The sequence below is a fragment of the Numenius arquata genome, chromosome 9 (assembly GCF_964106895.1).
Source record: "Numenius arquata chromosome 9, bNumArq3.hap1.1, whole genome shotgun sequence".
Classification (NCBI taxonomy): Eukaryota; Metazoa; Chordata; class Aves; order Charadriiformes; family Scolopacidae; genus Numenius; species Numenius arquata.
In genome coordinates, this window is record NC_133584.1 from 26,840,140 (window position 1) to 26,853,097 (window position 12,958).

General features: G+C 43.9%; 2 protein-coding genes across 4 annotated transcripts in view; one reads left to right on the forward strand and one right to left on the reverse strand.

Annotated features, from left to right (window-relative positions):
• The window catches only part of STAG1 (STAG1 cohesin complex component), a 150,202-nt gene extending 143,581 nt beyond the window's left edge, over nt 1-6,621 (forward strand). The window contains exons 30-33 of one of the 2 annotated variants that reach the window (XM_074153156.1): nt 2,560-2,670; nt 3,554-3,668; nt 5,369-5,449; nt 5,546-6,621. In XM_074153156.1, the coding sequence (XP_074009257.1) occupies nt 2,560-2,670; nt 3,554-3,668; nt 5,369-5,449; nt 5,546-5,569 (331 nt within the window). In that variant the 3' untranslated portion in view covers nt 5,570-6,621. The remainder of the gene's footprint in view (nt 1-2,559; nt 2,671-3,553; nt 3,669-5,368; nt 5,450-5,545) is intronic. The other variant, XM_074153157.1, reaches the window with a different exon arrangement.
• Nucleotides 6,622-7,156: 535 nt separating this feature from the next.
• Nucleotides 7,157-12,958, reverse strand: part of PCCB (propionyl-CoA carboxylase subunit beta) — a 28,996-nt gene continuing 23,194 nt past the window's right edge. The window contains exons 13-17 of one of the 2 annotated variants that reach the window (XM_074153158.1): nt 11,751-11,849; nt 11,508-11,601; nt 10,337-10,454; nt 9,951-10,003; nt 7,157-9,722 (exon numbers count right to left, since the gene is read on the reverse strand). In XM_074153158.1, coding sequence (XP_074009259.1) covers nt 9,637-9,722; nt 9,951-10,003; nt 10,337-10,454; nt 11,508-11,601; nt 11,751-11,849 — 450 coding nt within the window. In that variant the 3' untranslated portion in view covers nt 7,157-9,636. Of the gene's footprint in view, nt 9,723-9,950; nt 10,004-10,204; nt 10,455-11,507; nt 11,602-11,750; nt 11,850-12,958 lie in introns of those variants that run through there. The other variant, XM_074153159.1, reaches the window with a different exon arrangement.

Here is a 12,958-nt window from a genome sequence, read left to right on the forward strand (position 1 = left end):
TACAGCTCAGCAATACTTCAATTATTTTCACTTCCAGGAAAGACATATTGTAATGAAATCGGGTTTAAAATTATCTCATAGCGTAACCATGCGATTATGGTAAATTTTCCTAGTGTTTGTGCCCCCAGGTTGGATCGAACTGTTTCTCTAACAGGCCTGTTAGATATTCCCTTTCCTTTCCCTCTGCCCTATGGCATGGTACAGTTAAGGTTCTCCCGACATCCTGATTTCTTGTCAATTAACTCTTCAATCCAGTTCCAGCTGCTGAGCTAATAATTCCTGTTTCTGAGATAATTGCCTGTAGGCAATTTTATTTTGCCCTAAATTTATACGTACTTTTTGTCACTCAACTCCCATTTTATTACCTCCATTTAGAAGGGAAAAATGTTGGTTATTACCTGTCAGTAGTTATTTAAGAATAGAGAAATCTTCAGAGAATGCTATTATGTGTTATTGCTATTCATCTGCAGATAGAGAATAACAATATCTGTTTTGGAGACTATTTTAATAACTTTTATAGCCAAATGTACTGATCTGATTTATCTTGCATAAAAAAGCCATATTTTTCTGGCCAGATGAATTGGGTTTCTACCAATGTAGTATAGTATAAAATAGCCCAATTATGCCTCTTGGTTTTCCTCCAGCTTTTGTCCATCGTGTTTTTCTTGATACACGTTCCCCAGCTTCCCAATTCTTCTTGAACTCACCCTGCTTAATCTTAAACTTTACTGCTTCATCCTCCATTCTTTAATCATTGTACTTTCTAAATACAAATAGTTAATAACGGTCATTTTTCCCTGGAGAGGTAAAATGTTCTGCAGTCTCAAGTGACTTGGGTATATGTATGCCACCATCTACGTTGAAGCTCTTAAATTTTGCCCATTTGTGACCACGGGCTCTCAAAAAATCTGAGCAACTTCTAAAGAAATGTTCTCTTTTGAAGGCATGACCTCTCTCCTTGCGTGTGTGTAACAGGCACACAGCAGGGCAACAGATACAACCTCAATGGGATCCATTAATCAGTGCCCACCACGCGAGATAGTCACAGCTCAGCTGGCTACAAATACCTAGTAATTTTTGGAGCGCATACAGTATTTGGCCTTTCTATCCGTGAGTTCAGCCAACTTTCTTTCCCCGTGTTAACCATGTCACATCACCGTGAGAGAGGGTGGCCGGGCTGGTTTGCTCTGCAGGCAGGGATACAGGTGGGCCTGGCACAGGCTGAAGTGTTCCCAGCCGGAAGGAAGGGGAGCTGGTGTGTAAACGGTGAGTGCAAGGCAAGCCTGGGCAAGGATTTCCTCCCAGCTGGCCACAAAGAGCCCTGCTCACATCGGTCCCACAGCATCTTTTTACCTTTATCCCACAGAATGAGAGGTCTAAATTCATGTCTCTTACTTGCCTTTCCAAGGTCAAGGATTTGCCTCCCAATCTCCTGCCTCCCCAGATGTTCCCATAACTTGTAGAGAATATGGAAGATGTTGTGGCTCTCAGTTTCTCCTCATTTTTTTTTTCTACTCTGCAGTAAAAACAAAACAAAGAAAGTTGAGGAAGCAGAACTTGATTTCTCACCCTCTCTGACCTCACCTATCACTAAGCTAAATCTCTGCGAACACTGAATTAGTTATGGAAAGTGCCCGTCGCTGTTTCCCTCCTAACCCCGATGAGCAGGCACTGCCTTAGGCTGTGGGAGAACCTTCCCCTTTTGGGGGCGGGGGGAAGTTGAACCAGGCTCTTCGCCCTGGGCTTGAACCTCTGTTCGTCCCGTCTCGGGTGAATGCTGTGAGCAGAGAGCCCCGACTTCGCTGCCCCTCAGCCTGGGAGAGCTAAAGCGTAAAATAAATCCAGAGCAGTCAGTTCCTGAACACAAGGGGTTAATCACATCCACAAGAATACGTTGTTCTAGGTCGTTTTCACATGGGCTATCCCAGTTTATTATGTCCATCTTATTAGGACATAATACAATAAAAACTGGTGTTGCTCTTGAAGAGCTGCACTTAACTTACTCCTATTTCGTTCTCTACAGTCCACAAATCCTATCAAATGCGTTGCTGTCTACTACTGGATTTAGATGGTATTAAAAGTACAGCCTCGAAGGTAACATGTGGGTACGATACTGGATGCTGAAGTTGATCAGGGTGTATATTTAAAAGCAATTTGGTTTTCGTGTTGTCTGACATTTTTGTTTTAAGATACGTGTCCGTTATGAATTTGGATGTATTTTTGCTCATATTTTACCTGATCTGAGAGAGTGAAGTAGGATTCGATCAAATGAATTTGAGAAGTGCTCCCGCTTCAGGTGCCTGTCACACTAATGAACGAGCATTTTATGTAGCTGTTTTTATCGCAACGATTAATGGATTAATTTTTTTGTGCGCATACAGTGAGAGGAGACAAGTTGTGGAAGGGAATCCAGAAGACGTGTGCGATGATGGATGTGATTTAAATATCTTAACGTGAAGCATGGCCAGGCACAAAACTTGAGGAGATAGATACTGTCTAAAAACAGCCACCTCCAAATTGTCGGTGTCCTCAGTCGTAATGCTGCTTTCTGTGTGTTAGTCCCCAGATGCAGATATCTTGGCTGGGCCAACAGAAGCTAGAAGATTTAAATCGAAAGGACAGGACAGGAATGAACTACATGAAAGGGAGAACTGGTGTAAGGCATGCAGTGTAAGTGTTCAATGGTCCTTGCTGGTGACTTCTGTGGCATTTTAACCCTTGTGAGGAAGGCAGAGTTACAGCTTTGTCATGCTGGAATGGACACCGGGCCGTGTGGCCCCTCTAGCCCAGCTCTGCCTCTGACCGTGGCCATAAGCAGGTTCCAGGTGAACTGGGCAGCCGGACACGGCACAGCACCCCCTTATTCTCTCCCAGCCCTCAACCGTTTCCATTTTGGGGGGGGGGTTCCATGATCCGTCTGTTCAGTAAATCCCCGTGAACTCTTCCAAGTTGTTGTCCAGTTTTCCCGTGAACCTGTTCATGCCTCTTCCCTCCGCATCCTCTTTTCCCGAGGTGTCCCGCTGAGCAGCTGGTGGAGGGGACACACGTGGGTGAACACAGAAGGGTTCTGCTGTAGGAGGTGCTACGGGCTCTGGTGCCGATCCAGCCGAGGCCTCCAGCACATCTGTCAGGGTGGGCGCCAGCGTCTCCAGCAAGATCAGGTCCTTACAGCGTTAGAAACTGGTCTTGGATTCACTGCTGGCTTCCCATGGATTTACCAGTGAGCCTGACAAACAGTGTAACCCCTTTTTTGGAAAAGGGCAAGCAAACACAGTCAGGTTATTGCCCTTTTCTTGTTAGGGACAAATTTAATTATTGTTTATAATGATCTTACCCGGGACTTCCTGCTTCAGCCTCTGCAAGTGCGAGATCTGGTTTTACCTAAGATTTTCTTCCAGTTACCATTACAGAAAGCGGTGCTGGTTTTATCCTCAGCATAAGGTTCTATGTGAAAGCATTAAAGGACAGGATTTGTTTATTCTTTTTAATGACAAAGATCATGGTTGGGAAATTCAAATGCTTGGAAATGACTTCTTTCTCTTTATTGAATCAGACGAGGTCTAATGGAAGATGACGCCGAGCCCATCTTTGAAGATGTAATGATGTCCTCACGAGGTCAGCTAGAGGATATGAACGAAGAATTTGAGGACACAATGGTCATTGATCTGGTCAGTAAATCTCATTAATGGCAAGTTTAAAATGGATGAAGGGTAACTTAAAAGGAATTTTAGAAGCACAAACAAAAATTGTCAAAATGTTGAGGCTGATTTCCTTTTGTCTGAACACCAAAGAGCAGAAATGATCTGAATACTCCCTAGAAGCTACAGGTGCACACTCAAGCCCAATTGGTTCTGTTCGTGGAAACACGAGGAGCGTTGCTCAGCACTCTCAGACCTCACCAATATTCCAGACTCCGGCAAGTAGCAGCAAGGGCCTAAAGCACCATCGTGCACCTGGGACCTGACAACCTGTGAGACCCAGGTTATGATTTGCAGCGTATCGGGTGGTTCAGCGCAGGTCCCTCTGACGAGTGCTGAAGAAGGTGCTGCTCTGACTGACCGGGCAGTCACCAAGGGCAGGGGCAGCGCTGCTGGGGGTGGAGGTGGCCTCGGGAAGTACAAATGGACTCTCTCAAATCCAGTAGCAGCGTTTGATTCCGGTTGTTAGTTGACATTACGAAGAGTTTGGAAACAGTACGGTCTAAAGGTATTCTCTAGCTGTTGTTTCCCCTCTGTCGTTGTCACAGCCACCACTAACTCTTTTGCCGACACGGCTCTTTCTGCAGCCACACCGTGGTCAAACTGATAGAGCCGCCTTGGTGCTCTTTTTGTGTTTCCTGGCTGGTTTGGTTTCTGGGAGGTGGGGTGGATCGGGGGGTCCTTAATCCAGGTCTGGTTGGTTTATAGCCACAGAGCAAGCTGTGCTGGCAGAGCAGAAGGGAGAGCAGGTGGTGGTGGGTGGGCGTGAGGTGGTACCTTACGCTGGAATTGCTCCCAAACAGGTCCTATCATCAGATGGCAACCTCAGGTCCTTTTTTCATGGTAATGTACTGACTGCAGGCAGAACTTCCTTAGTAGAGGTTAGAACCTTACTGGCCTCTCCGTTGGGAATGAACACTTTCCTGGTAAAAAGGATCAGTTCATGTTATATGCTTCACCCGTTTTACGCTTTCCTATTGCTCCTTTCACATCCAAACAATAGGCATAGGTTACTTTAGGATTGGGCTATTATGTCTTGGAAAGAAAATTTAGGCAATAATTCAGTTACTGCTGCTGAATACTGAGGTTATTACTGGCATTCAAATCGTTATCGATTAGTAAAATCTCTCTTTTCCTGGTAATCCAAGGCAAGGAAATTAAGGAATTGATCAAGCCAGCGAAGCTCACATTTACTCCGATGAGGGAAGGACAACACAGAGGGTTTAATCCTCAAAAATAGTATGAAATCTTAAGTACCTTTGTTGGTTTTCTTCTAAATCCATTTTTTGACTGTGCCAGAGCTGAAGTTTTACCATCACCTTAAAAGCACAAAGACAGTTAAAAGACAGTTTTTATGCCATCTCGCCTACAGTCGTAGGCCTACAGCCTACAGAGCATCGTTAAGTCAGCAGGAGCCTCAAGGAAGTCCTTAGCTATAACCACAGGCTTAAAATGACTTTAGAATCCATTAGTTTTTACCCCATTCCTTAAACAAAACGTGAACTTACGAAGTGCTCCCTTACATCAGGGGGTTTTTATGAAAAATCCAAGCAACGCTGCTTTGTAAAGACCAGGTGACGGCGTCAGTCCCCATCAGGGGTAGAGCCACGCGAGTCCGTTGTACCTGGTGAGCGCCGGGATGTTCTGAAATGTCCAACTCTTCTTTTTAGCCACCTTCGAGAAACCGGCGAGAGCGGGCTGAGCTGAGGCCAGACTTCTTTGACTCCGCAGCTATCATTGAGGACGATTCAGTAAGGCTTTACTCCTATCGATTGCTCTTTACCTGAGGTTCTTTTTTGATGATCGTTCCACCTGATTAATTCCCGTCTTTTAAATCATTTTTCCAGGGATTTGGAATGCCAATGTTCTGAAGTCTGGTGAAGACGTTTTACAAATTTGGAACTCTATTGTTTAGAGCTAGAGGCCTATATACTGTGATAGCTTGTATGAAAAAAACACATTTTTGATGTGATACGGTTTGATTTTTAACCAAATGATTGAGGTCAATCCCTTTTCGTAGTGACAGAAAGAAGAGGAACTTCTTAATGACACAAAGGAATGTTGGCCAATCCAGTCACCTCAGAAGGGCTGACCTAAAAAATCATTTGTATCCCTGTTCTTGACTGTCCTAATACAGATTTTTTTTTTTTTTTTTTTTCTGGATGAGGAGGAAGTTTTAAATTGTTAAGACAGCTGTCGAAATAAACACTGTTCTACATACGTTTTCTGAAAACAACATTGAGTGAAAACAGAACTTTTTAACTTTATTTTTCTGCTGTACAATTTAAAACAGTTTTAACATTTGCCTTTTTATGTTTTAAAAGCTAGCCATTTTTATTAAACCTATGCCTATCAGCCATTGACTAGCAATGATGCTATAAGCAGGTCATTCTGGCTACAGAAAAGTGTTTTTGAACACACTGGATTTGATTAACATTATGGTACGCTTATATCCTCTCATAGGCATTGAGAAGAACGCTCTTATAGAAGAGGTTAGAATTCTAATGACGTGCATCTCTGCCAAAAAATTTCAGATTCTGATATGATAAACCCAGATTTTATACTCTTGAGAAGATTTATTTTTATTTATAATGGGACATAAAGTAAGAGATGTCCATGAAGCCACTTTTCCAACAGACGCTGTGTAACATTCATTTTATATAGCACATGGGGACACAAAAACAGTAAATTTTCTATTGGTACTTGCTCTGTGCATTTTTAGCAACTTATACCAGCAAATAAAGTATTCTCAGTAAAACACACAAATGGTTCTCAAGTAATCACTTTGCTGTTTTTACTACCTACTTCAAGCCCTGCCAACCCAAGGTACATAAACAGCAACTTTCCTAGAAAAAAAACAACCCAGAAGTCAAGGGTGGGGGAAATCACTTTAGCATACTAAAAGCAATTTTAACTGTACCATAAAAAAAAAAAGTCTACTTTCCATGCCGTAAATACCCTTTTGCGCTATTTTTGTAAATTAATTTTGCCAGTTAGAAGTACTGTATGTGCTGCATAGAAATTTGTGCTTAGATGGTGAAGTTCTTAAGCTTACAATGGAATACAGCTACATTTTCAGTGTTAACTGTGCATATCGAGAGTAATTCTTTGGGGGAAAAAAAAAAGGTTTTTCAAAAAAGCTAAAAACATCAAAAAAAAAGCCAAAAAAACCCAAAACATTCTCAGCTAATTCATTGTAATAAGAGATTTTTCAATGTCTTCAATAATTTGGAATTTCATTATGCTTCGATTTTATGACTCTGCCTAGTAGCTGCTACTTAGTTAAAACCGGCCCCAGTACCAGAGGTGCTGGCCATCCACAACTCCCACTGACTCCAGTGTCTCTAAGAATCAGCCCCAAAAATGTTAATCTTCCTTTCTGCGTTTGAGATACAAAGCAGATTGACCCACTTGGAGCACAGCAGTTTTAGAGGTGATTTTTTTTTTTTTTTTTTTTTAGCAACTGCAAAATAATCATGGAGCTTTTTTTTCTGTTACGAGCTTGTTGAAAAACAAACCAACTTTTAATGCCCAGTGCTTACTTGCTGGGAGGGAAAAGAATCTTAATTTTAAAAACAAACCAGCATTTCACTCAGCTGAGGTTTGTTTCTTACAGTTCTCAGACATGGTTGCCAAAAATGTTTGACGAGGTAATTCAGCCATTCCTGAGATGTCGGTTGGGTAAGGAATAAAAGCCGAGAAGTAGCTGGAATTTTACAAATTGCCGTTCCCTCCCTTCCTCTTCTGTCCACCCCAGAAGTAAAGAGGGGTGGGCAGGAATGGCTGCGTTAAATCGTCACCAGGATAACTCTGTGAGCATAGTAGCATAATAAATGCTGCCTGGTTTGAGTCATAGTCTCAGACGAACCTTGTGCTTCACAGTCCTCTGTGTGGAAAACTGATTCCTAATTTAACATTGTAGAATACTGTATAACAAACATTTATTATCACGGTACCTGCAATGGGTTTCCAGTTCAGTTTGCAGTCAATAGGTTTTTTGTATTATGAGTGTCTCCTTGATTGGTTTTGCTAGTAATTCTGTAAATTGTACATTTACAATATGAGGTTTTTTTTTTTTCCTTTTGTACAATTTAAAACTGATGCTTCACCTTTCATTTAATAAACTATTCAAAATCATGAGTATGATGAGCACCCTCTTCACTATAACTTTCTTTTAAATGCTCGTTTGGGCCATCACATCTTGTCATCCCATTTATAGCAGCCAAAGGGAATACCGAAAGGTAATTCCCACGTAGCCCAGGTTCAACAGCCAGATTCCGATTATTTTTATTTTTTTTCCTCCACTGTGGTGTATTTTTGGGTTTTTGGTTGATCTGGGGGGTTTTATTGTGAGATTGCTGTAAACCCGGTAAATCATCACCCAAGTTGGGAGAGCTGCATCGTTAAAGGTTTTAATTGTTTGAACTGTCACAAATTTTGAGAAAAAAAATTACTCTCCTGCCCTTGTTCGTCTGAAGTGAACCGGACCCCGTGGGAAGAAATGGAAGCGGTAAAGGCTCGGAAGGTCCAACGAGCAGCTGGGCTAAACCACGTTTTACAGATTCCTGAAACGAAACGTCCTCTTGTTATTCCTGTTTCTCAGAGAGAAAGGAGCTATTTCTGTCCAACCCATAAATGATTTCATCTCTGTTAGCGCTAAAGAAAACTGACTTATTTGTCATCTGGCCCACTTCCTAAAGGAAAAAAAAATAATCATCTGAGTCAGAAAAAGTAGCAAGATGCAAGAGGTGAGGAACAGGGATGTTATTCAAGGACTGAACTGCTCTCTAGGACTGCTCCTGGGACACAGACCGAACACTGGATTTCCACGCGCTTGTAAGTTATGCTCCCCTCCTGCTGAGCTGTGAAACACAGTAAGTAGCTTGTCACGCGTCTAAGTTCTAGGGCTGCTCTCTGTTGGAAGGATTTTATTTTCTATCTATTGTTTCTGCAGGTGACTGGAATTCAAGAGAATCTTGAGCTTTCCAGTGTGTTTCCAAAGCGTTGTGCTGGTGGAGCGACTGACTGGTTGGAAATGGAGAGGATATAAAAGCCAAATTCTTGTGCTGGCAAGGGACGGAAGAGAGGCTGATGACTATAGCACTAATGAGGTTAGGAAACAATTAAGAAAGGATGTACTTTTTTCATAGTGACAACGACAATCAGGTTTCTCGGTGTCTCCTCCTGACTCTAGACAGGCTGAAGAAACAGCTTTTGCCTCTGAACTTGGGACAGGCACCAGTCACTCTATCAGTGACTGATTACCTTTGAAAAAATCCTCTTGGTCCTTACAAACTCATACAAACTCCAGCTACATCTTTTCTCACAACTAAGAACTCACTTCATGGCAGCGACCCCCAACATAATAACATTTCCTTTACCTTCCCTTGCTGTTGCAGCCAGCTGTGTTCCCTGGGGCAGTACAGGCACCTGCTCAGAGAGAGCTTCTGCTGAGAGACAGCCAGCCAGGTACATTGATGCAGCTACACCTTAAATGTGCTCCCAGCCTGGATACACAATATAACCTGAATACACTGCCTCCGGCTATTACAGAGACCTGGGGAGTTTCAACCAACCGCGTACCTGAAATCTCCTTCTGGACTACGTTTTCAGATCTCTTTTTTGTTTCCCCCTCACTTACAGGCTCCACGCTCCGTGGCTGTACTGACTAGGGCACCGGCTGCACCTACTTGGGAAGAGACACTACCTGGAAAGTCACTGTCTTACCTTTCTTCCACTTCAGGCACGTGCTTTGGGAGCGAACAGAAGCAGCTGCGGTGTGCAGGTAGGGTAGTTCTCGGTCTTGTAACGTAATGTCATTAATAAATGAGGTCACTTACAACAGACAGGTCACTACAGGACTTCACGTGCTTGGCAGCTCCTTGCAGTAGCGCTAAACGTGACAGAGGCCATTACTCACTACCTTCTGGGGCTGTAGTTAAAATGCAGCTTCTAACGAGCAGAGTGAGCACATGGCCCAAGGCTGATCAGCAGTAACATCTGCTGCAGTGGTTCCTGGCAAGTCTGGCAAATAATGATAGAAAAAATTAGGCTGGAAGAGGACTCTGGAGGTCTCTATTTCAACCCTCTGCTGAGGGAGAAAAGCCCCCCACGCTCAGGGAGAAGAGTTACGTCCCACCAGAATTGTCCTTTTTCCAATTTGGGTGCATTGTCTCTCATCCTTCAAGAGGAGCCTGGCTCCTCCTTCTCTATCCCAGCAGTGCCCACAGCCTGGAGGTCACTGATACCAACCTGAGACCCGGTGTCGCTGCAGCCAGCGCATAGAAGTGGCAGCTGGGGACAGTCTGGCAGAGGAACAGAACAGGTTAGTCTGGTATCGGCAAAGCCTGGACTCCAGTGCACTGAAATCCAAGCCCAGGAATGAAGGAGCCGAGGGAGCACCTGACCTTGAGCAGTCAGTAACAGCTCACCTGCGGCCGGCACTGCAGGTTGTGTTGGTTGTTAACCCACCAAAAAGGGTTTATAAACTGATAAGACCCCAAAGTGTATGAGATACGTACTATGATTTATTAACGGTTGTTAGCAAAATCAAAATGAAAAGAAATATTGCAGAGTGGACCTCCACTTAAACAGAGAGTATGTGTCTTCCAGCACAGCCAAGCCCCTCTCGCACTCACAGCGGGATATTGGCGTGTTTCTTCCAGGGACTGGACTGGGTTTTACTAGCCAGCACCTCCAGGTCATGGCAGATGCGCAGGCGGGTGGTTGAAGGTTGGATGATATCATCAACAAACCCTGGAAAAAAATAAAGGAAAAACACCCCAGACCAACCATGAAGCATTTGCTCCTCGGCCTTCTATAACCTAGGCTGTAATATACATTAGCGAAATGAAAAGAATATTTGGAATAAACAGTTCACAAGTTAGAAATTAACAAAAAAATTTTAAATAGCCTGAAAAAGAAATGTTCCCACGTCAACGGGTTTTAAACTAGAAACATTTGCTTTCTTAATTTTTGCAAAGGTTAGCAAACCAAAAATGTTAAGGAGGAGGCTTTACTCGAGTGAGTACTGCACCTGTTACTGCAGAGTTTTAGAGATACCATCTCCTTCCATCTACTACCATCAGTCTGATTTAAAGATTGAGAAGTGTTGATTAGAAGAGACTTCCCTTGACTTTGCACGTGCAGGAGTCCGGTTTTTTTTTCCGGCTCAAACAGCAATAATAGATACTCTGCTGCAAAACCAGAGGGAGCAATACTGTATATATTGGCTGTGGCGGAAAACAGCTTGGCTGAGTCTTTTCCCAGCTTTGTAGCACTAGTAACGGAATTTAAATGAAGTACAAACTAATTAACAGTGTAAGCCAGCAAGGCTGGAAACAGACCGAGCCGATTCCAGAGTCTACAGAACCACCTTCTAGAGCACAGGGAATGCTTCAAAGCTAGAAGTAAAACTTGGAAGTAAGAACAGTTGAAAAACATACTACAAAGAGTCCCGGGGAACATCACTGAACTGAACTGGACTCTGACCCTTTCCTAAGGCCACTGGTCTGCATCTAGGACTGTCAAATAGATCATCAAGCTCCTGTACTTTTAAGGAAAAGGCTGAGTTTTGAGTTGCCTGAAAATATGCCTTTCAGAGCAGTCCCCACCTCTCTCCAGTCTCTTTCCAACTGAGGATGTGTTTTATGTCCAGATTTGTTTTCCCTTCACGTGCACAAGCTATGATTAGGCATCGCCTTTCTTGCCTACATAACTTACCCGTTAGCAAAAAGCCAAATAGCTGCAGATTTCTCTATGTGCAATGGCAAACACGAACAGGGGACACAATGTGTGAGATAACCGTACCTCTCGTGGCGGCAGGAAAGGGGTTTGCAAACTTCTCCACGTATTCAGCCTCTGCGTCTGCCTCTTTTCCTCTGAAGATGATCTGGACAGCACCCTAGAAAGATACATTCTCCAGGTCAGTGAGAGTAATTCAGCCTGTTCAGAGAAAATACCCATTGTCTTCACCTTCCTAGGCCGCCTCTGGGCCACTGTAAAGACGCTGATGGCTACTGCACCCCCGTGTGAGAGTCAGCCGGGATTTACCTTTGCGCCCATCACGGCCACCTCCGCAGTAGGCCAGGCGTAATTTGCATCTCCTCTTAAGTGCTTTGAACTCATCACATCGTAGGCACCCCCATAGGCCTGGAACAAAAAACCAAGGGATTAATTAGTGTGGAGTGACCTCAGCAATAGCCTACACTCCTCTTGCAGCTTTTACTATACCAAAGACAAGCAAGTGGCACTAAATTTGACCTGAAAGAACATGAGTGTCTCTGTTTTGTTACGACAATCTCCTAAGGCTAGACATCTCTTCAACTAGAACCACGGAAGAGCAAGGAAAGGGGCTGCTGATATCTAAAACCATTCATGATGGCAGATGGAGGCACAGACGTATACCAGGAACAGCAGGCCTCACCCTGCACCCCGCACGTGCGCACACACCAACCCCTCGGTGTGCTTCTGGCCAGGGAATGCAGCACTGGGATTCCGCAGTGCTCCACGCTGGTACTGGAAGCGGTCCAGCCAGCAGCGATGGACAGACACTGCAGAGCTAACTGCAGTACAGCCCCGTCTCAAGGCGTTACTGAGAACTAGAGCAAGGCCGCAAGCCTGGGAAGTAAAGGATGGTGATAGAGAAATCAGAGAAGGCAAAGGGACAGAAAGAAGGAAAAGTTCTTTTTTCTTTTTGCCCTAAGACAAAAGTCCATCAGAAAAGGGGAGCAAGGAAAAAGCTAAGCCTTTTAAGACCCAGAAGGTCTCCAGAGCTTATGGCAGCGTGGTGTCAGGTACCTTATAGAGAAAGAGAAAGGAAGAAAATTACATCGACTATAGCAAAAGCATATGGGAGAAACCACACAAGGGTTAAATCTGCAGACAAAGCAGAAGGAAGACACAATCAGCACTGGTTTTGGAAAAGGAGACTGAAGCGGCAAGAATGGAGGAAGATGATTTGCTGTATGCAGACAGATGGCACATGCTCAGCGAGACAAGCTGGGCGACAGAGGACAAATACTTGACTGAAGGCATTCCAGGGAGAAAGCAAAGAGCAGAAACGAGCGACTTCAGAGGAGTGCGGAGACAAAAGGAATGAAGGAACAGCCTGAGAATAGAAGAAATGGCCTCTTGTAACCTGACGAGAAGAGGTGTTACCAGACGGGACAGAGATGTGACAAGGACAGAAAGCAGAAGTGGGACAGATGGACAAAGTTTCGCATAACCAAAGCTGCTACTAGTGAAAACAGGAACTCTAG